General features: G+C 30.1%; 2 protein-coding genes and 1 long non-coding RNA gene across 4 annotated transcripts; 1 reads left to right on the top strand and 2 right to left on the bottom strand.

Moving 5' to 3' along the window:
- The first annotated feature begins 437 nt into the window (after positions 1-437).
- Positions 438-3,041, top strand: LOC107936318 (UPF0664 stress-induced protein C29B12.11c). Its single transcript, XM_016869016.2, has 5 exons — positions 438-740; positions 833-944; positions 2,207-2,278; positions 2,367-2,578; positions 2,756-3,041. Exons 1-5 carry the CDS (start codon positions 631-633, stop codon positions 2,862-2,864), a joined length of 615 nt encoding a protein of 204 aa, XP_016724505.2. The 5' UTR covers positions 438-630; the 3' UTR covers positions 2,865-3,041.
- Positions 3,042-14,337: 11,296 nt separating this feature from the next.
- On the bottom strand, positions 14,338-18,380 carry LOC107936284 (protein DETOXIFICATION 21). 2 transcript variants are annotated; one of them, XM_041098894.1, is made up of 9 exons: positions 18,267-18,380; positions 17,033-17,310; positions 16,396-16,937; positions 16,219-16,305; positions 16,064-16,120; positions 15,217-15,455; positions 14,893-15,011; positions 14,726-14,812; positions 14,338-14,657 (listed from the first exon to the last, which is right to left on the bottom strand). In XM_041098894.1, the coding sequence occupies exons 2-9, from the start codon at positions 17,285-17,287 to the stop codon at positions 14,574-14,576; spliced, it is 1,470 nt and encodes a 489-aa protein (XP_040954828.1). In that variant the 5' UTR covers positions 17,288-17,310; positions 18,267-18,380; the 3' UTR covers positions 14,338-14,573. The 2 variants fall into 2 exon arrangements, with proteins under 2 accessions (XP_040954828.1, XP_040954829.1); XM_041098895.1 differs by lacking the exon at positions 16,064-16,120.
- Positions 18,381-19,768: 1,388 nt separating this feature from the next.
- On the bottom strand, positions 19,769-20,947 carry LOC121219975 (uncharacterized). Its single transcript, XR_005917057.1, has 2 exons — positions 20,476-20,947; positions 19,769-20,092 (listed from the first exon to the last, which is right to left on the bottom strand). It is a non-coding gene; the product is annotated as an uncharacterized lncRNA (long non-coding RNA).
- Between the last annotated feature and the right edge of the window lie 2,878 nt (positions 20,948-23,825).

Raw genomic sequence — 23,825 nt, 5'->3', positions numbered from 1 at the left:
TCCTAATGAACCGCAAAAGCTGTGATTGGCGGCGTAACGCGTAATATTTGGAGAAAGGGTACAAATATTACGTAACTTCTTTTAAGTTAAATTATATTTTATCTTTTTATTTAAAAAATAGATAAATTAGTCTCTATTTAGATTAAAAAGTAAATCGGTTATTCTGTTAAAAATTTCATCTATTTTACTTTTAAGATTTGTCTTTGTATGTCAGTATGATCTTTGCTGTTAAAAATTAGTCCATGTATGTTAACACAAAGTATACGTGACATGTCACATGTTATTGTTAAGTTATTCTTTCAACCACGCTAATTTTTAATAGTACAAATTGATGAATTTTTTGACGAAAAAATCAAATTGCTTTTTAATTTAATACACGAAGACTAACTCATTTTTGAGTAGAAAAACAAAATGTAATATGACCATTGATACAGGGGTCTCCATGGTAGTTTTACCATGAAGAAGCCGAGAAAGTTGTAGAATTCTCTAAACTTGGGGGTCCAACACGTCAGAAATATATAAAATCTAAAAGAAAAAAGAATAAACAAAATTACAACTACAACCCAAACAAAATTGAATCGAGAAAAAAGAAAGAAACTGTAAATTCTTCGATCATCCATAGCTGCAAAAATGGCTCTAAATCCTCAGCTTTTCCCGAATGGCATGCCCATCCCTTTCACCAACGAGATGTTTGTTCTCGTCAGACATGGCGTCGAATTCGAAGTTGACAAGATTCCTGGGTACCCTTCTTTCTTAAATCTTTTTTCTTTCCTGAGAATTTAGATGCAGCCCTTATTCAATTTGATAAATTGGGTTTCACTTTTTTTCTCAGATCTCAAGGAGGTCGTGTTAAAGCATGGGGCATAATATATTTGTCAAATATACGGATGGTCTTTGTTGCAAGTCGCCCTGTTGGGAATTTCTTTGCTTTTGATATGCCTCTGGTATTTTATCCTTTATTTTCTGTGTTTTGAAATTACACAATTTAGATGCAGATTAATTATTCGACCCTTTGTCAGGGGCCAGGATACTTCTTTTGGTTTCTTGATAGCGTTGTTGATAGACCATTGTTGCGCCTGAAAACCCAAGGTGTCTTATCATTAAGACAATTTAACTCACTGATTGAATCAATCCCTGTTGCCCATGAATTTTGATTTTCCTATTATTGTTTATGTTTTATCTTTGCATTTTAATGTTGTTGTTGGCTGGCGATTTTGCCTTTATCTATCTTTTTGTCAAGGTTTTAGGGTTCGTGCCTCCGGTCTGGTTTATGTTATCCTTATTTGTTAGAGAGTGTCGGACCTGGGTATGCATTTAAAAAAAAGGTTTGATCATATAGTTGAAAGAAACATACCTTCATAACCATATTTGAAAACTAGTCTCAGGATGTTGAACTTGAACATTTTAGGGACATTAAAAGTTCAAGCAAAATAAATTCTTCCACCAACAAGTGTTGCATGCAGTGGTAAGGCACGTTTGCACTTTTAGGAAAATATTTCAAGTTCAAATCTTGGAGATAACATTGTTCGGAGGGGCTGCTACGAATCCTGAAATAATTAATCTTTATGGACAGAACATGGAGGATACTTTTATTATACCAAAAAAACATAATTTCTTCCTACATCAGTCATTGTGTACCTTTCAAATGACTGGATAGCAAATACGGCATATGGCTTGGCATTGCTTGTTTGCCTGACATGCATGGCATCTGATGTTTCTACCACAACCAACTTGCTAGAGCTTTATATGTTTTAGTACTTCATATTTTTAATTCTGGTGCTGTAAATCTGTGTGGCATTATATAATGATATTACCCCTAATTTTTAGCATAAATAATTTTGGTTTTGGATTTTGGCATCTGCTTTCTTAAACTGCAATTTTGTTCTTTCTTCTTTATGTGTTAGTTTTCCAATGGTCTAAGTTGATAATATTGAAGCTGAGTATTTGAGCTATGTTGCTACTTGGGTGAGTATTTGATATGGGTATATGTTCCATGCGGGTGTGCTCAAATCTTTCAAAATTTTTCTTTATATTTTGAGCATTATTCCTCATTTTCGATTTCAAATGTGTGCCAGGTAAGACTATTTCAAGAAGATTGAAGAGTTGGAATAACATAGCACATGTGTCTTTTGAAGAGTCAGAGTAACCTTGCTAGTCTTTCCTATACTTTGAGACTGATTCGATATATTTATTTATATTTTTGCAGCTTTATGTGCATGATGAAAAGTTCAACCAACCAATATTTCATTGCAATAACATTTCTGGTCAAGTGGAGCCTGTAAGTAGAGTGGGAAACCGCTTTATTCCCTTAACTATCAACAGATCTTTTAGTAGTTCCTGAATGTGTCAATTTTATGAAATTCTAGGTGGTCCCCGAAAATGAGCATAGGGCTCTCTACTCCACTCATTCATTCAAGATTTTGTTCAAAGAAGGTGGATGTGGAACCTTTGTTCCACTTTTCTTGAACTTGATTGCCTCAGTGAGACGATATAATCAACAAGTAAATCATGAACCACAGCCTCGTGTGGATCCTTTACAAGCAGCACAAACTCCCGTCGATGAAATGATGCGACATGCGTAAGTAACCTAGTTAGCAACAGCATAATCTATGTTTATCTGGGTGTTGTATGAGTATAATGTCCGAATGTGTACCGGTTTAGTAAAAATGAAGGGCACGGGTCTCCTAGCACATACTATAGCTGAGCAAAATCTGAAATAGCTTATAAGTAAACTGTTCTCTCTGTGTTTTTGCAGATATGTTGATCCTAATGATCCAACAAAAATCTTCTTACAGCAGCCAACTACAGAGTCTCAGTTAAGGCGACGTACGTACCAATCCCAACCGGTTGAAGGTTCGATGTAAATTTAACCTTGGCGTTTTATAACATCATATTGCTAAGAAACTTAAGTGATGTTTATTGTGTTGTGTGATTAAATGCTGCATCATGGCATGGCATAATGCTACAATTTCATTTTCCTCACGTCCTTTATCTTTATGAGTGAATAGCAGTCGCTTGTTTATATAAAAAAAATTATGTTAGTTCGTTGGTTTCTTGTCCCATTTGTAATTTTGCATCAAATTGTTTGTTATTAAGGGGCAAGAAAATAATATTAACAGTCTAAATTGACTCCAAACTTGACCTTAAAAATTAGCTTGTTCACTTTTCACACCCTCTTTATCTTATGCTTAAGATTAAATCCATTTATTCGAGAAAAAAAAATCTATTTATAGTAAGTGTTTTTTTTTCTACCCAATTTCATCTGTAATATTTGAATGATCAATATATTAAGAAAACCTTGAACTCTTATGCTTTTCATAGAAGGCTTTGATTTTAGATAAAAATCAATTGAGTAATACCCAAAGCTGCAAACAATTTTCTTGAAATATTAAGTTGTCAATACTCAATTTTAGTGTGTGTATATATTAAAATTCGAGAGTTTGAAACAGTTTTAGTCACGTAGATTAAATATTTTGGTAATATTTTATAATCAATAAAATCCCAACCAAATTAAACATAAAAATATTTAGCAAAAAATTATTATGCATTTTGTCATATTAGTATGTTCTAATTAGTTTATTACTTTTAATCAAAATAATAAAAAGATTCTTATTGAGTCGCAAACCTCTACCGATGGCTAGAAAAAGATTCTGGTGAAGAAAGATAAATGCAATGGACATTATTTCTAGCATTTTTGCTATAATGTAAGGCAGGGTTTGAAAATTAAAATTTCAGAATTTAGATTTACATTCCAAAAATAGTATCAATAAATTATATAAATCTCTTTGACTCTCTGTATTTTACCAAATTCTGCCTAGATGGAACACCTCCTAGCAGCTGAGATGGTTGTTGCTATTATCTCTAAATATTAAAGTGATATGTTTTAGTATTATAATCGTTTCTTGGCACAAGAAATGAAGATATTGTAAATAAATAACACTTTAAAGCTATCTTGGAGGATCAAATCATTTATTTGGTTCAACAAATAAATAAAAAAACTCGATCAAAGTTGGCTAACTCGAACCCAGAGCTCCTATACCCTCTACATTACGGTGCTTTTTCCCTTGACAAACATTCAAATTTTGTGGTGATTTAACTATCCCTAAACTTAAAACCAAAATAAAAAAAATTTTCTAGAAGACAAATTACCTATCTTAATGCTTAATTAATTTTTTCTACTAGATTCATATAAAAAAAAACCAATTTTAGATGATGAGTAGTTCTAAAAATTTCCTTTCCCTCTAAGCGACCACGTTTAAAAATTTAACATGATATTGTTAATTGAGTCTTTAACTCGATTGGAATGGATATTGTTATTAATACAAGAGGACGTAGGTTCGAGTGCGCTGAAACACATTATCTTTCTATTTAAGGGTTTAGGAGAAGCTATGGGTAATTTTAAGTATTGTGTCAAAAAGAGTAGATATGATCGTAACCTATAATGAGATTGTTAAAAAAAATAAATTCTTTTTGATATAATCTCCACACTTATTTATATCCTAAATTCTTATATGAGAAGAAAATGTGTATTTGAGTGCAATTAAATCCATGTCGATTTAGTTATTGCAATAGTAACAATGCTAAATGAGCTGAAGCTCAATCTAAATAATAAGAATTATTAGTGTATTAAAATTATAAAATATTTTATTTATATAATATATATAAAAGCATGAGTGTGAAAATTTTTTGAATCAACGAGAAATTCATTAATATTTAATTAATTATTAAATTGATATTAAATAAATATTTTTTTAGTAATAGAGTTTTTATTTATTTGAACTGTATAGTTAAGAATAATAGATGAAATCTTTTATAAAAAAAATAATAGATTGAATCATATCAGTAGTTTTTTTTTTGGTACAATTGAGTATTTAACTATTAGCAGGGAAAATATTTGGTGCACTGTCAGTAGAGTTTTTAGATTTCACAAACATGGTTAAGGGGTTGACAAGTGTTTATAAAGGTATGGTAAAATATTAAAAAAATAATTAAAAAAAACACTTGATAATTTTTTAAAGCTACTTACAGAATAAAAAAGTACAGTGTACCAAATATTAACCCTTATTAATAAATATATTAATTTAAATCAATTATTATTTAATTAGTATTATAGTTATATACTAATTAAAATTAAAATTTATGATTATAAATAATATTCAACAATCGGAGATTATTAACATTGGTACTTTGAAGTGTCTCAAAAATAGTAGAGTACTAAAGGAATGATTTTCCGAAGAGCAAATTTCAAGTCATAGTCAATTTTGAAGGGCATCGGAAAGATTGAAGTAAAAAATTAAGATAGAAAATTTAGATATACTTGTAATATTGGTATTTATTTTTAATTAGATTTTATTTTAACTTTTTAGGAAGTTGGATTTTTAAGTTATCCTTAATTTATTCCATTTTTGTAATAATACAATTAGATTACTTAATCTAAATAACTATTCCACTTACAAAAATAAAATATTAAAAAATTAGAAATTATATTTATATTTAAATTTACATTTTAATTAATAACATTTTTATTTGATTTTAAATTAGAAACAAATATAAGATGTTAAAATAGTTTTAAAAATAAAATAAAACAACTGAAACATTAATTTTAGATTAATAGTTAATTTGATAAAATTAATACATTAAAATCATAATTAATTTTATGTGCACATACAAACCAAACCAAACTCTAATCTCAATTCTCAAAATACCTTTTTTTTTATGAGATATTTACAGGATAGAGTACTTTTATATTTATTCAAATTATTTTCACCATTTTAAATATAAATAGTTAGTTTATAGCATAAAAAATTAAAATTAATTATAAATTAAATAAAATAAGCTCTGGTTTGAGTAATCACGAATTTTTAACTTGTATTCCATAATCTATTTAAATACTTTAGTTCGGATCAATCTTACGATACACAAACATATTAAAATATATATAAGACTAATTATTAATAATTAAGAATATTTTAATTAATAATACTTGGAACATAAAAAAATAACACGAACAAGTTTTAAATTAATAAATTATTTTCTAAATTGAATTACAATAAAAAAAATACAAAATATGTTAGCGATTGAGAGACAACATAAACATGAAAAATTGTCTCAACATTGAACAAATATAACAATGGACAAGTTATACAAACTATGAAAATGATTAAGACATGACATGAAAACAATATAGAAAAAGTAACAATAAAACAAAAATAGCATAAATACAAATGTGTAAGTTATTCATAAAATGAAGTATTAGAACCTAAAATTTTATATGTGTTTATAACATTTTACACATTTTTAATACTTTGACTTACCTGTCCTCACCCAAAAAGGCTTAATATATATATATATATATATATATGAAAATATAAAACACACACACAAAATTCTTATTTCCCATATTTCCTTTTTCTTATTTTTTTTTTGTTACATTTCTCTATTTTCTTATATGTATACATTTTAAGATATTTAAAAATATTTTGAACACTTACCAATTGAGTTTTAATTCGATTGGTATTGGCGTTATTGTCAATATAGGAGGACTTGGTTTTGAGTGTTTTGGAACGCATTATCCTCCTATTTATAGATAATTCTAGGTATCTCTATGATTCCAGTCCAGAGTATCCTCCTATATGCCGATTAAAGTAATGACTATTAGAAACGAAATAATAATTCACTATTTTTTAGTTGAAGCCTCTATTATTTTTGTAAAATTTAAATTTAATCCTACAAAATTACTTTAAAATTTAGATTGGATTATTATATAGCAATATTTCATGGTTACTAACTTTTTTTTTATAGTATATAGGTACTATCTGTAAAGAAAACAATTAAAAGAAAATCCGGTTACCACTGTTTTATAACAAACAAACAAATTATTGGATGAACTCAAACAACTATCACATAATGGTTCAACTAACACATATAAACCAAAGGATTGGATCATCAAAATTCCATATCCATCTTCAACAAAACTGACCCACTTCCACGGTACAAATAGACCCCATTTTTAACTCCCGAGGGAACATTACTGTTCTTAGCTTTTCGAAAAGAACCCCAGAGAGAGAGAGAGAGCAATGAGTAGTGAAGGGCCATCTCCATTGGTGCCATCTTTAATGGTGGGAGCGCTGGGATGGGTGATCTTTGGCCCTAGTTTTCTATCCATTATGGACTCTGTTCTGCCATGGGCTCAAGCTGGAGATCCAGATAGTGGCAACTTTTATGTGCTGCTAGGGTTTGTGCTTCTTTTATTGTTGGTTCTTGTGCAGTTGTTGTCCAAGTTTTTCCCAACTCCACGGCTACGCGTTGGTATGTTTCTGCAAACAAGAAGTAGCTCTGCTGGTTCTGATGATGGGTTTGGACTTGGAACTCTTCTTTTTGTTTTGATGTTCTTAGTTTTGTATAATTTTTGGTCTGATTGAAGCCCTTCAATTCATTCTTCCACGTGAAGAAAGCAAAATGTCTTTTTCTTTTTTCTTCGTGAACTTAACTTGCATGTACAAAGTTTGTATCGATTCAGATTTTAATCCAATTAAGCGACATTTTCTCATATATATATATATATAGATATAGAAAACGAACATACCAAATTATCACTTAAATATGATTCAATATACTGATCAGAAACAAAATCATGAACAAAGATTATTTATATACCCATATCACTATCTTCCCGAAAATTAGAGAAAAAGTGAAATGCTTAACAACTTAGAAAAATATATTTTTCATGTTATTTTCTTCTCAAAAATGTGGAGGGTCAAGTTAAAGGGACTATGTGAGGAGTTATTCAGTGTCTCTCACTAATACATAATGGTCACTATTATTCTCGCATTTAAGCATTAAGAGATTCTCATCTCTTTTCATTTCTCTTTAAATTTCATACTAGGAAGTAGGTCGTGTGACCAACATACATTAGTCTTGAAAATTGATTGCTATATAATTGTTAGAGGCATGTAGCAGCTCGTGATTATAAGTAGAGTTTATATGTAAGTATCCTCAATTCACAATTATGTTCACTATTAGAACATAATTGACTGGTCTGTGAATAAACACTATAATTATCTTCTCTTTTCCTCAAATCTTTCTATTTCAATTTAACTACTCTTCATATATGTTCAGTTAGATCGAATCATATTTGACCATTGACAACATACTAAGATAGCTAACATTGAACTGAAACTACAAGAAACAATCAAAGGTCATAAAGGTACTTTGTAGAGATATCTAGTTGATCTCATGGGTCTCACACAACTTAGAAGCAGAGATCAAATCTTCTGTTATCCATATTGATCATTTCATGCACATGTGATATGAGACACATGCTACGACATTACCCTCCCCTTTCTTGACATGAACATGAAGTCTTTACAAACTTATTTGGTTATCCAAACAATCCATCAATCATGGCGCGACAACCAGCACTAACTTATCCTGGTGGATAGGGCGCATTCTGCCTTCTCTGATTCATACTTAGCCAAATCCGCCCACACAATCCACCAAATAGGACCACATTGAGCAGGGTAATACAAATGGGGTATACAAAATGAAAGTACAATGGCCAAATTGATAACCAAAATAGAGTACAAATACTAAATTGATAAAAAAAGTACATATACCTAAATGATAATTTAATTATAATACGGGGATAAAAAGAGATATTAAGCCATATAAGAGAAACATTTGAATTAGCAGCAAACTAGGATTTTATGCCAAGATGTATGGATTGGTACAAATAAAATGGAAGAGAATTGAAGAAATTAAGAACCTACCTAAACATGGATTTTAAAATAGAAAGAAAAAAGGTACTATCGAGTGATAAATGATTTCAAGCTTGCATGAGATTTTGATTTACGTCGTATTATTTTAAAAACGGACAATTTAATTGTGACTCAGTTTGGAAAATATCATTAACTCAGCGTCACTTAGTGGTTCTTTGAGCTATTATTATGCTTTTACAACGACTTTGAAATGTTAAGGTGCAACATACCTATAGAGAAAGGAGAAAGTCACGAATGACTTAGCTTCTATAACTTATTTTTACTCGTTGACTGTTCATTCCTTCATACAATCACCAGAAAAAGTGTTAAACCATGTTCATAATGACAATATTAACTTAGCTTCGCCAAAAATAATTAAAGAATTTCTCTTTTTTTTTCTGAAAAAAAAACACAAAAAATAGCATAAATACAAAATATATAAATATTCAAGTTATACATCAAATGAATTTTTAGAATGTAAAATTTTATATATATTTATAACCTTTTACACATTTTTAATATTTGACTTGTCCTAACCCAAAGAGTTTAAATAAAATATAAATTTTTATATACAATTTTGAAAAATAAAAACACAATCACACAAAGAATTCTTATTCTTTTATATTTCCTTTTTTTTATTTGTGGGAGTTTTGTACAACTCTATAAAACACCCTAATATAAAAGTTTCTTATTGTTTATATTTCCTTTTTCTTATTTTTTTTACAATAATTAAATACATTTTACACACTTTTACTGCCATGCCTTACTTATCTTAATCTAGGGATCACAACATGCCCAATAAGATGATACGAAATTTAGTTATTCTATCTTTTAGATTTCAAAACTAAGGTCTAGTTGTTAATATTATTAATAAATTTGTTACTATGATATTTTTTAAATAAAAAAATTAATAATATTAACCGTTATATTTAAAATTTAAAATCTAAAAAATAGAGAGAATAAAATACATAAAAATAAACCTTTAAAAGTGGAATTGGTTTATTATAGCAACTAACTCCCTAGCTAAAACGATGTTTGATAGTTACAATTTTTTAATTTGAGAATACATAATTAATATCTTTGAAGAAAACAATTAAAAAAAAATCCTCACCTGCCTTTGATTTAGTCCCACTACCACCGTTTTATATACAAACAAACAAATTATTGGATGAAGTCAAACAACTATCACCCAATGGTTCAACCCGCACATATAAACCAAAGAATTGGATCATCGAATTGCGTCAAAATTCCAGATCCATCCTCAACAAAGCTGACCCACTTCCACAAGTACAAATAGACCCCATTTTTAACTCCCAGGGAACACTACTCTTAGCATTTCAAAGAGAACCCCAGAGAGAGAGAGAGAGCAATGAGTAGCGAAGGGCCATCTCCATTGGTGCCATCTTTAATGGTGGGAGTGCTGGGATGGGTGATCTTTGGCCCTAGTGTATCGATTATGGACTATGCGCTGATGGTGCTTGTGGTTCTTTTATTGTTGCTTCTTGTGCAGTTGTTGTCCACGGATTTCCCAACTCCACGGCTACGCATTGGTATATTTCAGCAAACAAGTAGCTCTGCTGGTTCTGATGACGGGTCTGGATTTGGAACTTTTCTTTTTCTTTTGATGTTCTTAGTTTTGTATAGCTTTTGGTCTGTTCGAGGCCCCTGAATGGATTCTTCCACATGAAGAAAGGAAAATGTCTTCTTCTTTTTTCTTTTTCCTGACTGGTTTTAATTTAATTAAGTAAATTTAAAGTTGGAACATCAACTATATGTGTAAACATCAAGAAATAGGTATCAAAGAATACAAAAAGTGAATATATCAGATCGTAACATAAGTATAGTTCAAATATAAATTGCCACAATGCTTATCCACTATGTGAGGATGTATCTGGTGTATGAATGTCCGTTACCCAAATTCATTTAATCATATTTCTAGTTGTTCATGAACAAAAATTATAATCAACGTTTTTATATTTACAATTATATATGTTCAATATCAGAAAATAATTGACTAGTTTGTAAAAACAATTGAACTTATAATGATCTTCCATTTTCTATTTCAATTCATCTGCTCCCTAAATATGTTCTGTTAGATTAAATCATACTTGATTATTGACAACACACCAAGATAATTAACGTTGAACTGACACTTCAAGAAATAGTAAAATATCATCTTATGAACTTAATTTGCATGTGCAAAGCTTGTCCTGATTTAGGTTTTAATCCAATTAAGTAGCATTCAGTAAATTTAAAGTTCGAATCTCATATATAGGAAATGTAAAACATTGACAATATATAAGTTTAGTACATTTTTTTGGTCTTCGAATTATAGTTAAATTAACACTATGATACTTAAAATATTTTTTTTATTAATCTAACGTTTATACTTTTTCGAATTTTACTACATATAATTCTTGAATTCAACGTTTGGTTGTATTAGAATGCACTTGGAAGTTGATTCTATCATGCGGACCATCATTGGGTCTTGAGATTTCCTAATAATTCCGCTACTACATTTTCATAATTTCTCAAAGCCACATCTTATAACATTATAAGAAGGTTGTCCATGATTCTACCATCAGATCCTATACAATAAGGCAATCTGTTTAGGAGACTTGCATAAATTTTCTTACCAATATAAGTAAGATGAAAAAAAGAAGAAGAATTATCAATTTTTATTTATTTATTTAATTTTTCAAATTTAAAATTTATTATATATAAAATATTTTATTAATATGTAAAAATATTTCTTCTATACCAAAAATTAATTTATCAAGACAAAATTTAATTTTGAAAGTATAGGAGAAATTTTGAGGGCATATAAAAGATTATGTATTTTGAACATGTAAATCATTGATAGCCAACTTATAATCATGATTTTCAGAATATGTATGATGACAGCACGGGTGGAATGTCGTCGGAGCTGGACAGCACATTAGTCTCTCCAAAATTTTAATTAGGTCTCTTTAAAATTAAAAAAAATTAATTAAACCTTTTAAAAATTTTAAAATAACTTAATAGCCTTTCAAAAGTTTAAAAGAATTTAATCAAACCCTCTAATTAGTCCTCTTAAAATTTTAAACATTTTAATTAAACCCCAAAATTATGAAAACTATTATTAACCCCCATATTAATGGATATGTGCACAAGTCTTCTTTTTCTGGTCAATCTATGTGCACAAGTCAAACAAACGAAATGGAGGAGTTGAAGAAATTAAGAACCCAACTAATGACGGAGTTTGAAAATACAGAAAAGGTGATTTCTGGGCCACAAATTTAATGGTGAATTTGACTACAAAGGAAGTTAAAAACCATCCTATGGTTGGAAGTTGCTTCAATGATATGGACCAACATTGGGTTATATTACTACTTACTTCACATTTCCTAATAATTCCGTTACTATTTTTTTATAATATCTTAAAACCATGGTTTTTCATGATTCTACCATCGTTTTTATACAAGAAAACATTTGTCTAAGAATCTTATATTTATGGCACGTATTATTATATTTCAGAATAAAATTATGGTATTTGAATTCTCAATATTCCAACAATCCCGTACTCTTACTTCTTTAATATAATGTGTAATCTCAATACAATCATATAATATTTCAGATAAAATCTTATGATATATGTGGTTCAAAAATATTCAATTTTGATGGCTAAGATCTTCCAAAAATCTGGCAAGTCCAAAAACTTCATGGCAGTTCATCTTTTTGTAGACAAAAACAAAAAAAAAAACAAAAAATTATATTTAACTGTTTATATATAATATTTGAAATTCTCACATTTAGTGAGAAATATATATAAATTAAAAAAAAATAAAATCTAATTAAAGACATGTTGGTTTAGATGTGTCAATTTCTAATCTATCCTTCTCTATGACCCAAAAGATCTTTCATTCTCAAAAATGATTATTGTTATTATTTTTTTAATTTTTTTAGAATTAGGAATAATTTAAAATAATATGTAAATGTTGAAAGTTATTTTTTAAATCATGACCTAATTAATATGATACGTAAATATTAAGGGCTAAATTTATTATTATATCAATTTTTGAATTCACTTCTCCTCTTCTTCACAAAGTTATTGACAATAGACCTCATCATGGTTGGGGTTCGAGTTGGGCCGATACAAAATTTTATACCCATTTTCTAGGCCCAAGCCCTGCCTGAAAAATAGGCCTAAAATTTTGTTCAGGCCCGGTCCAAATAAAAAATGCTAAACTTGAGTCCGGCTAAGCCTACCCGTATTAAAAAATTATATTATTTTTATATAAAAATAAAATTAAAAGATACAATACATTAAATAAAATAAAAACATTAAAATAAGTGTTTTCCAATAAATTGAAAATACATTCAAAACAAGTTTTCATACTTAAATAAGATTAAGATAGTTGTAACTTAGCAATCAAATGACCCTAAAATAGTAACAAAATTAATAATAAAACAAGAGTTATACAATATCTAAACAATAGTAACAAAATAGTAGCAAAACAACATCAAAATGACAACAAATAACAACAAACGATAGCAAAACAACAGTAAAAAAATTAAGCAATTTCGAACCGGCCTAAGCCAAAAAATCTTACCCAAGGCCTAACTTGTTTAGAAAACGGACCTTATTTTTTGTCCAAACCTATTTTTTCGGGCCTATATTTTTTCCCAAATTCTTCCACTTTTTGGGTGGGCCTTCGGGCCTGAGCAAGTGGCCCGACTCATGATTAGGTTTAACTGACAGTTAACCGAACTGAACCAAAAAAGACAAACGCGATTAATTGAATGATCATTTTGTAACTTTGTATAGTTGAATGACCGAAACAAAAACTTTAACATAGTTGGGTGACTTGCAATATAGTTTACCCTTAAATCTTTTGAGTGATGAAGGAGAGCATACATGAACGAGGAGATTTATGCAAGTGTCCTAGATAAATGTTTTACGTATAGGATTAGTGGTACAATCATGGAGAACCTTTTTAAGTTGTGATAAGACATGATTTTCGTAAATAAAAAAAGAAAAATAATATAAAAAAACTAGATCTAAAACGCACACAAAAAAAAACGAAATCCCCTTCTCTGATTCAAAATCGATATCTTTATTGCTATCCGCCTCCACTACAAGCAGTGGCCTATGGCCTTTATAGCCGATTACCACTTTTCATTTTTTATTCTTTTTGCTTTTTGCTCTTTTTCGTTGTATTCTTTTGTTGCGTGTGCTTTTCTCTTGCAGGTGTCAGACGCGTGGACACGCGAAGTCGTCGATTGGCGAGCAACGGCGGCGGCCAGGAGGCGTGCGGGGAGGCTGAGCGACGCACATGGGTAGTAGGGGTTAGGGTTTGCTACTGCTAAAAGTTTGTTATGGGCTATTAGGTTTGGGCTTGAATTTGGGTTTGGGCATTTTGGGTTAATTTTTGTTGTAATGGACTGGAAGTGTTTTATTAGTTTGGTTTGCTTGGGTTGGTTTGCTGGTACGGGCCCGGGCAAAATTTGGGTCTTACAGAGATATTATAAATAAGTGTAGCAGAATTATCATGAACTATCAAGTGGGTCCTAATATAACATTGTGATGGTGCACGGGATAGAAAGATGCTAAGATGTGATCAAAGGAACCAAATGAATTTTCATCGAGTGAGTTGGATCAAAGTAGTTATAATAGATTATGTTAGTTGATTATCAATTATAAATTTTTAATATTGAATTTATTGTCTAACTTTCTATCTTATATAAATCCAACATAATTCGTTTTAATGGATTTAATCGATTGAATCATTCGATATTAAGCGGGTTTAACCAGAAAGAAAAAGAAGATTAGCCCCTTCAAACACCATTTTCTTGGTGGTTGTTTGTTTCCCTGGAATTTGGTACAAACCACTTGTTAACTCGCGACTGAGCCAAGAGAACCTGCAGATAAATGATATATATAATATCAGAGTATGTTGTTTTTGAAACAAGGAAAGTTTGAAGCTTACCTGTTTGTCCCAGTCAGTTTTCCAGATGATAATAATAAGTACAAGAGCTTGAACAAATATTCCTAGCAACATGCCAACCCAAACACCCTGAAAATGAAAACTTTATGCAAATTTGAAACGCTGATATAAGTTTGCTTCTTAAAATAGAAAAGATGTGGTAAAATCACCTTGACTTCCATGTTGAAGACGTATCCGAGCACAACACCAATTGGAATGCCAATTAGATAGTAGGAGGCTATGTTAACCCATGCTACACTGCTTTGCCATCCAGCACCAATAGCAATTCCTGTTAAAAACATACGTCCCCTATCACCAAACTAAAAATATTCAATCTCCATGCATGAATACATTCATGTTGTTCCAAGTCTTCATTTTCCTTTTAAGCACTCAACAGGGAGATATGACCCTCTACGAACGAACAAACACAGGGACAATCTTAAAATAAAAATGACACATTCCACCTGAATCAGTTGCATGTAATCTATGTTTACCAGAGAGGACAGGTTGAACACTGTCTAAAAGTATGGAGCAAGCCAACAATGGAGATAAATCCACAACTGCATTGCCCACTTCTTCGCTTTCAGTGAATACATATGCTAAACGTCCTCTAAGGCATAAGAACAACACAAATGTCACGCATCCAATGCAAAGCGATGTAAGTGTTATGGTCATAATTGAGAATTTCACACTTTTGGAGCTTCCTCTTCCAAGCTCATTTGACACCCTAACACTGCAAATTTTCCAGGAAAACAAACAATATGTTAAACTTCTACCAAACAAAATGCAAAAATCCATGTCTGGTTCAAGCTTTAAAAGATGATAATAATACCTTGGTAAAAAGACCTCTCCAGTCCCTCTCAACTTCGAAATTGAGTAAACTAGTCGCTCTCAAGAAAAAATTGGAGAAATTTAATCATTGTCAATTTTGAAAGTGAGCAACTAAGGACAATTAAATGGCGTTAATATCTTCCATCAATTGTATGTAAATTTGATTGATATAACAACAAATTTAGTCTTCAATGTTTATATATTTTGTCATTTTGGCCTTAATTCTAAAAATTCAACAAATTCAGCCTCAACATTTACACAAATATTGCGGGATAAATTTGTTAAATTAGAACCAAATTGACAAAATGTATAAACTTTGAGGGCTAAATTTGTTATTATATCAATCAAAATTACATACAATTTATGGAAGGCATTAACTCCATTTAATTGTCCTTAGTTGCTCATTTTTCAAAATTGATAGAGATTAAATTACACTTAAATTTTTGAAAACGATCAAATTTACTCAATTTCAAAATTGAGTGAAACAGGTGATCTCTTTTTACCTAATACCTTGCTGCAGCTAAAAAACCAAGTGATATCATCATTTGCCATGCATTAATGTTTAGACTGAAAATAAGGACATATAGGTATTAGTTTTAAAACAAAAATGAACCTCGAAGTGAAATAATTTAAACCGGTTCGAAAACATTGCCCCAAACACTCACCAAATGGCAAAAGCATCAATTGCAATCTCAGCATTTTTCAAGTTTCCAGTTAGAAGAACCAAGATTGTGTTGTACCAAAGCTCAAGACTGACAAGGACAACAAAATTCCCAACATCAATATCTTTGTCATATATTATTCCGTCAAAAACAGTTGTTTTAAGCTGACAAAAACCTTACCAAAGCATAGCACCAGATGACAAAGATAGCTTTACAACAGGCCATAGATCCTTGAAAGCTAACATTGAGAAACCCTTCCATGTATCTTTACAGCCTCCACATGTAACAAAGATAAGCTGACCTATATTCGGTATCCAATAGGCCAAAATTGTGGATAGCAAAGCTCCAATGAGCCCATACTTGAGTTTCATTGTTAAGAGCCATGAAAGACAGATGTGGGTTCCAATAGAGAATGCTGCTAAGTATGCAATAACCATATTCTTGCTCTGTGATTGTAGGAACATTTGGCAAGTAAATGATATGATCATTGAAAACATGATGAAGATGAACCAATGACCTATATAACCTGCCACTATTGCTATCTTTTCATCTTGGCCTAAAGCTATAAGAATTTTGGTTGTGAAGATAAATAAAGGAAGAAGGCAAGTGGTAGTCAAAAACAAAAGTAGCCATGATCTTTGAAGGTATATCCCAAGCATATGGTATCGTTTTGCTCCAAATGCTTGTCCGCACAATGTTTCCAATGCACTAGCCATACCAATCTGTATAAACAAAAGTTTTCAACATTTAACACTAGTCTAAGAGCCTCACCAAGAAGTTCATTCCATTGCAATGTCAATCTGAAGGATGTACATACCAGAACACCATTGCCAAACCTAAAAAGGACAGTGCAACAAAGGGAAAAGGCAGCAAGCTCAGTAGGTCCAATGTGACCAACAAAAGCTTGACTGATTATAGTGACACCGAAGGTTGAAAACTTGGTGAAAATTGCAGGGCCGGCGACAATCCACAACTTCTTTGACTCAGTCCATAGCTTTTCTGTAAATTTCACATCTCCATCTTCATTCTTCTTAGCTTCTATTAGCAGCTTCTGGTTGATATCTCCTCCCATTGCTTTACAACAAGTGGTAAATCCTGGGAATAAGTTTTGGGAGGCTTACTAAAATATTTAAAAATTTTGGAAGTTTACTGATTAAAGTTTTTGTGAAATTAATAATGAGAGTTGTTAAAAATTTGAGGGATATAATTAAATTTTGCTAAAAACTTCAAGGAAGCATATGGTTTTCTTAAGCATTAATCATTAAACATATGATTTTCATGCTTTTATCAAATCTATGCTTAAGAAAACATAGAGAAAGATTGTTTCTTTTTTCAGCCATATCAAATATTAAGTGGAATTACCCTTTTATGATTTGAAATGCCTATTAAAAGAGAGGTAAAAAACAACAAAATTAGAAATAGAACAGATTTTTTTTTAAAATTCAAGTTTGATGCTAAATATATAAAGCTAATGGAAAGCATTTGAATTGTCTTCTATTGAGTAATTGATTGAATCCCTGATAATGATTGGTATTGTCTTTGAGTCATGCTAGGATTTTGTCGCCTGACTTCAATGAAAGCCTAAGCCTGAGATAGGGTTCACAAAGTAGAACCACCTCGTTAAATCGGATCATACGTGACGTATGTAACACCTACTGATGGGACGTGCACATCTCACATTTGGTAGCGTTCAAACTCCCGACTAAGAGCATATAGATCATTATGGGGGAGGTATGGTACCACTTGGCCCATAATGACCTATATGCCTTAGGCTGGGGGTTTGAATCTTATCAAGAGCAAGACGCACACGTTCTTTCAGTAAGTAGTACGTGCATCACACATGACTTGATCTAACAAGGTTTTCCACTCTATAAACTAGGCTTGAGTTCTCATTGAAGCCTAAAAACAAAATCCCAATATGACCTGAAGACAATATTAATCATTATTGAAGATTTAATTGACACTTCAAGGAACTCTCGAAAGAGTTGGAAGTTCCTAAGAGAGACTACACCAAAATCAGTTTTAAAAGTAAAACACAGCTTAAAACTTACAGGGAATTCCAAGCAAACAGGGAGAGGCAGAGATTGGAAAATGAAGACTAATTCATGTTCATCTTCTATTCTCTATTTTGTTAGAATTGTTCTTTTTCTAAACATCAATATCATTTCTTTTTGCTCATACACATCAGCAAAACCCATAAGAGTAATTAAAAAATTGAATAAATAAAAGGTAACAGTTGACTCTACTTAATCTGATAAGTGACTAATTGTTAAAAATTATGTATGATATTTATTTATTCTATAATTAATTTGTTGATTAAGTTAGTGCAAATGCAATCAATAATTTAAAAAATAACAAAAATATTAATCATTACAAATAAACTCACAAATATCAAACAAATATCAAATAAATAACGGATAGATAAAAAATCATTTTAAAAGTGTTTGCTTCGTATAGAATAAACAACATACAACAGAATTATAAAAAAAATCATAGTCTTATATTACTTTATCAATAATTAAAATAATCTTCTATTTTTCTCGATGAGTATGATTCAATATTACGAAGAACCATTTCTTTTCTTTTATATATAATTCTAACTTACTGATGCTAACAATCTTCAATTATTTCCTTACTAGTTGATTAAATATGTCTAACTACCGGAGGTTATTTATAAAGCTAAACTTAAATTTTAATTTATATATAACTCTAATATTAATTAAGTGATGGTTAAGATGTTTAGACTTTTATTAAAGTAAAAACCTCTATTTTACATCAATAAAATTAGCACGGTTCTTTGATGTCAAATGTTTTTTAACTAATAATTGGCAATTGTAATTATAATTATACTTATGATTATCATCATAACATTTTTCTTATATTTTATACTTAGAGTTCTATTCAAGTAATAATTTTATTTTAAAATTAGCACAACTTTTTTTAACTAACAATTGTAAATTAAGTTATAATTATTTTTAAACGTGTGATTACCACAACTTCTATTAAATTATAATTATTTTTAAATGTATAGTTACCACAATTTCTATTTTACTTCAATTTTTTTAACTAATAATTCTAAATTAAATATTATAAATATTTTTAAATATGATTTTAGTAATATGATAGAAAATAAATGATATTCTCGTCGGTTCAAAAGATTTTCCAAGCTCGTGCTTTTATATAGATTATAAACTAGTTTCTAATATTACATTCGTTGCTTGTAATTTTACACGTTTAATTTTTAATTAATTTTTAAATAACGTATTTTTAATCACTGTTACCTATCGTTGATAATGATAATTCCTCTTACTTTTTAAATAATATAAAAATTTGGAACTATATAAGAAACTAAACTATGATAAAAAAAAAAAAGATAGGCAAAACAACATGCAACAATTATAATAATAGCTCAAGATAAATAGGAAGATATTTAAACTAAGTTAATAATCGCAGTTAATAATAGTGATTAAAAAAATGGTTTTAAGAGTGTTTATTTCACACATCATAAACTTCTAAAAAATAATATCATAATATTATATTTCCCCATCATCAATTAAAATAATCTTTGACCATTCTCCAGCGCCATTATTGTATAAATATTGTTAGGCCCAATTTTAGCCCCGGCCCATACAGATTAAATAAACAAAAAATATAAAAGCCAAAACAATAAACAATGTCCAGTTTTTACAAACTCAAAATCAACACAGCCTAGTAAACTAAACTCTATTAGCCTAAACCCAATTAGCCTAAGCCCAATACCCCTAGCCCAATCATAACGCAACCAAGCCTTTCGCGCGTGACCAGCCTCCGTACGCTCCGAGCCTTTGCCCTCGCGCGTGCCTCCGTACGTGCCACGTCCACCCTCCGTACGTTGTACCTGCAAGAAGGACAAACGAACGCAACAAAGCAGAAAAGGCAAAGAAAAAAAGAAAAATCGACAGCAAATCAGAAAAAAGAGGAGAAAATAAGAAAAATGTAAAAAAGGGATTTGGGGGGTTATTTTTCATTTTTCTCACGGATTTCGGTTATAAGAACAAGCAGAGAGCCATGTAATCGGGTACAAACACACAAAAAACACACACACGCATTCAGATCAATTGAATACACAAGAAAAAATCAAAATTCTAAGAGGTGATTTTCGGAGTTTCTTTTACTTTTCTTTTGACGGATTGTTTTTGGATTTTCTTTTCTTTTCTTTCGCTTTTACATTGGTTATTAGTTTCTTAAGGAAAGAAGCAGTAAGAGAAGGGAAAAACATACCTGGCGATAGGATTTCGGCCTTCTCCGTTGTCATCGGAGAATAGGTTGAAATCAAAAGTTGTTTGCATGCCTGAGGAACGCAGAACGACGCAGAGTCTTTTAAGTTTAGGTTTTGATTTAATGTAAACAATAGTTTTAGGTTTTTTTTAGTTTTAAACGCAGGACTTAAAACGTCACCGTTCAGAGCCAATACAATGGCATTGAAACGGCGCCGTTTTGAAGACCCGATCCGAACGGTGACCCGATCCGGGAAGGATCCGCGCACTATGGATCGTTGGTTTATTTACTTAATGAGTCATTCCGTGTTTAATGAAATTATGATTTGACTTCTGTTTTTGATTTGTAATTTATACCTCGTATTTAATTCTGTATTCACTTAGATTCAAATTGAAACGACGTCGTTTAGTGGCCTTTGACCCGCGCGGTGACCCGACCCGAGGGAAGGATCCGCGCGTTTCATCTCAATGGTTTATTTGCGCATTTGGACCCTCTACTTTTTTTAATTATTTTAATTTATTTTTTTTATCTTATTTGATTAATACCTTAGATTTCATTCGGTTTTTAATCTAGTCCTGTTGAGACGATGCGTTTTGGGGAAGCGGGATATTTCCCAATCAGGCCCCCCATGTAATACGCGTGTTGCAGCATGGTCCCTGACCTCTTTTCATTATTTATTATTTATACCCCATATTTTGTTGTAGTTTCAATTCGCTTTTAACCTTTATTTAAATTGTTTTAATATATTTTACATTTTAAACGATTTTATCTTCTATTTTTTTTATTATTACTTTATTTACATATTTTAAACTTTTTGTATATAGCATCTATTTTAATATATGTATGTATATATTATTTAGTTTAAATTGTTTTTTATATATGTATATATATTATTTAGTTTAAATTTTTTATATGTGTTATTTTAAAATTTGATTATCCTTAAATCGGTTTATTTTAAAATTCCTCTTTTATATATCATATTTAATTCATTATATGTTATTTTAACCTACTAATTTGCAAATGATTTATTTTTAAGTTATTTATATATAATTTTATTTTTAGTTGCTTTATACATAAATTTTAAATTTATTCTATACCACTTGCTTTAAATTGATTTATGTTAGTTTTCTTTTAACTCGTTTTCATGTACTATTTATTTAAAATCTTTTACCTCTTATTCAAATTGTTTTACGTATCTTACTTTAAATCCTATTTATTTTAAAACGTTTGGTTACCATTTTGAAATTTGTTTTACGATTATTTCATTTTAATTTGCCTTGTATTATTTAATCTATTCATCTTTAATCATTCATATTATTATTTAAATGGCGCGTGGTGTGAGATTATTATTTTTATGTATGGTATTTGTCTATTGGTATTTATTGATTTATTTGTGTTCGCTAACATGTATTGTGGTTTACGAATTTTCACCTCGCATCAAACATTGTTATTCCATTGCGCTTTTATTCATTCAAAGTTGCGATTAACCTCATTTAAGTATCAAAACCAATTTATTCAAAAACTTTCAAAATAATGCGACACTCGGAATTTGGGATCCTCGAAAAGATTGTGTCCTAACTTACTGGATTCCAATCTTCCTCAGGATCTAGGAAACCGAATATCCTCTGTATTTTAAACATAGATAAAAATCTCATTCTCGAGGATTCGATATGTTGTGCCCTAACGCATTGGGTATGACATGTTGTTTTCCCGAGACGAGGATTCTTCTAAAAATCAAGGCAATATTCGATATTTAGGAATTTTGTGAAATCGAACCCTAACTTACTGGGTTTTGATTTTCTCATTTAACCCAAATAATCAGATATCCTTCTCAAAATGTACAGGTTTTAAAATTCAAAAGACAAACTTAATTTTGAGGATTTAAAATGTTGCACTCTAACTTACTGAGTATGACAATTCATTTTTTTGAAATAAGTGAGTCTCATCATCCAGTTCATTTCATTCAAGATAAATGGACCATATTTTAAAATCTTTTCAAAATTTCGACACTAAGACATTAAACAATCAATTAGGTACCAATTTTGGGCGTTACGAGGGTGCTAACCCTTCCTCGTGCGTAACCGAATCCCGAGCCTGTTTTCTCAAAATCCGTAGACCTAAAATCATTTCTATAGTGATCCAATCACACCTCAATAAAAGATTGGTGGCGACTCCATTCTTAAAGTCGATCCTCGTTTTTTTTCAAATCTATAAAAAAATGGTTTCGACAAATATGATTCAATATTGCCTTTTCGAGAAACCATTACTTTAATTCTCCATTCTTTTTTTTATATATATAATTTAACTTATTAATGCTGAACATCTCCATTTTTTTACCAGTAATTTTTCTTAGATACTACTTGATTGAATATGCCTAACTATTGAATGTTATTTATAAAGATACTTAAAATTTAATTGGTATATAACTCTAATATTAATTAAGTGATAATTAAGATGCTCAGAACTCTATTCAAGTAATTACTTTATTTTATATGAATAAAATTAGCACGCCTTTTAAAAAAATAACACAACCTTCTTTACGTAATTTTTAACTAGTAATTTAAATTAAATTATAATTATAATTATCACAACATTTTTCTATATTTTATGCTTAGAGATTTATTCATGTAATAATTCTATTTTAAAATTAACACAATTTTTTAACTAATAGTTCTAAGAAAATTATAAATATTTTTAAAGTTAATTTAGTAATATGATGAAAAATAAAGGATATCCTCGTCAATTTAAAAATTTTACAAACTTGTGTTTTTATATATTATAGATAACATAAACATATCAATGTTATACTATTTTGGTTTTTTTTTCATTGAAATGTATTTGCATATGATACCTCTATACATTTTTTTTAAAGTTTAACAAGTACAATTACAAGTATAATATATATATACAAATATATGTTGGACCAGCTATAGTGTAGAATTCAATCACTATAATACATAGTGGACAAAAGACTAGACAAAAGCTAGATTAATTCGAAAAAAAATTAGATAAAACTCACACAAAACACACACATGGTGGGAGAGACCCACGCATCACAATTGTAGATGGTGAGGGCAACTTTATCTATACATTTGTATACATCTATACCTATTGTTAATCTTAAGACAATGGCTAATAAGCAAGCTAAGTGCTGGAAGAAGCGATTGGGGTGGTTGGCACATTTTCAAGCATTCGAAACAATGAACAAAAATCGGATACACAAATATTATTTATGCAGTTTGGTTTCCCTATATCTGCAAAGCTTAGTTCAGTAAGAACTATCCACTATCTTCAACACTTACAACAAATGAATCTAAATTTATCACACCCTAGTAACAATTTCCTCGCGTTTG

The sequence above is a fragment of the Gossypium hirsutum genome, chromosome D08 (assembly GCF_007990345.1).
Source record: "Gossypium hirsutum isolate 1008001.06 chromosome D08, Gossypium_hirsutum_v2.1, whole genome shotgun sequence".
In the NCBI taxonomy this organism is placed as follows: Eukaryota; Viridiplantae; Streptophyta; class Magnoliopsida; order Malvales; family Malvaceae; genus Gossypium; species Gossypium hirsutum.
Note: the sequence above shows the minus strand (reverse complement) of the source record. Positions and strands in the feature narration are given on the sequence as shown.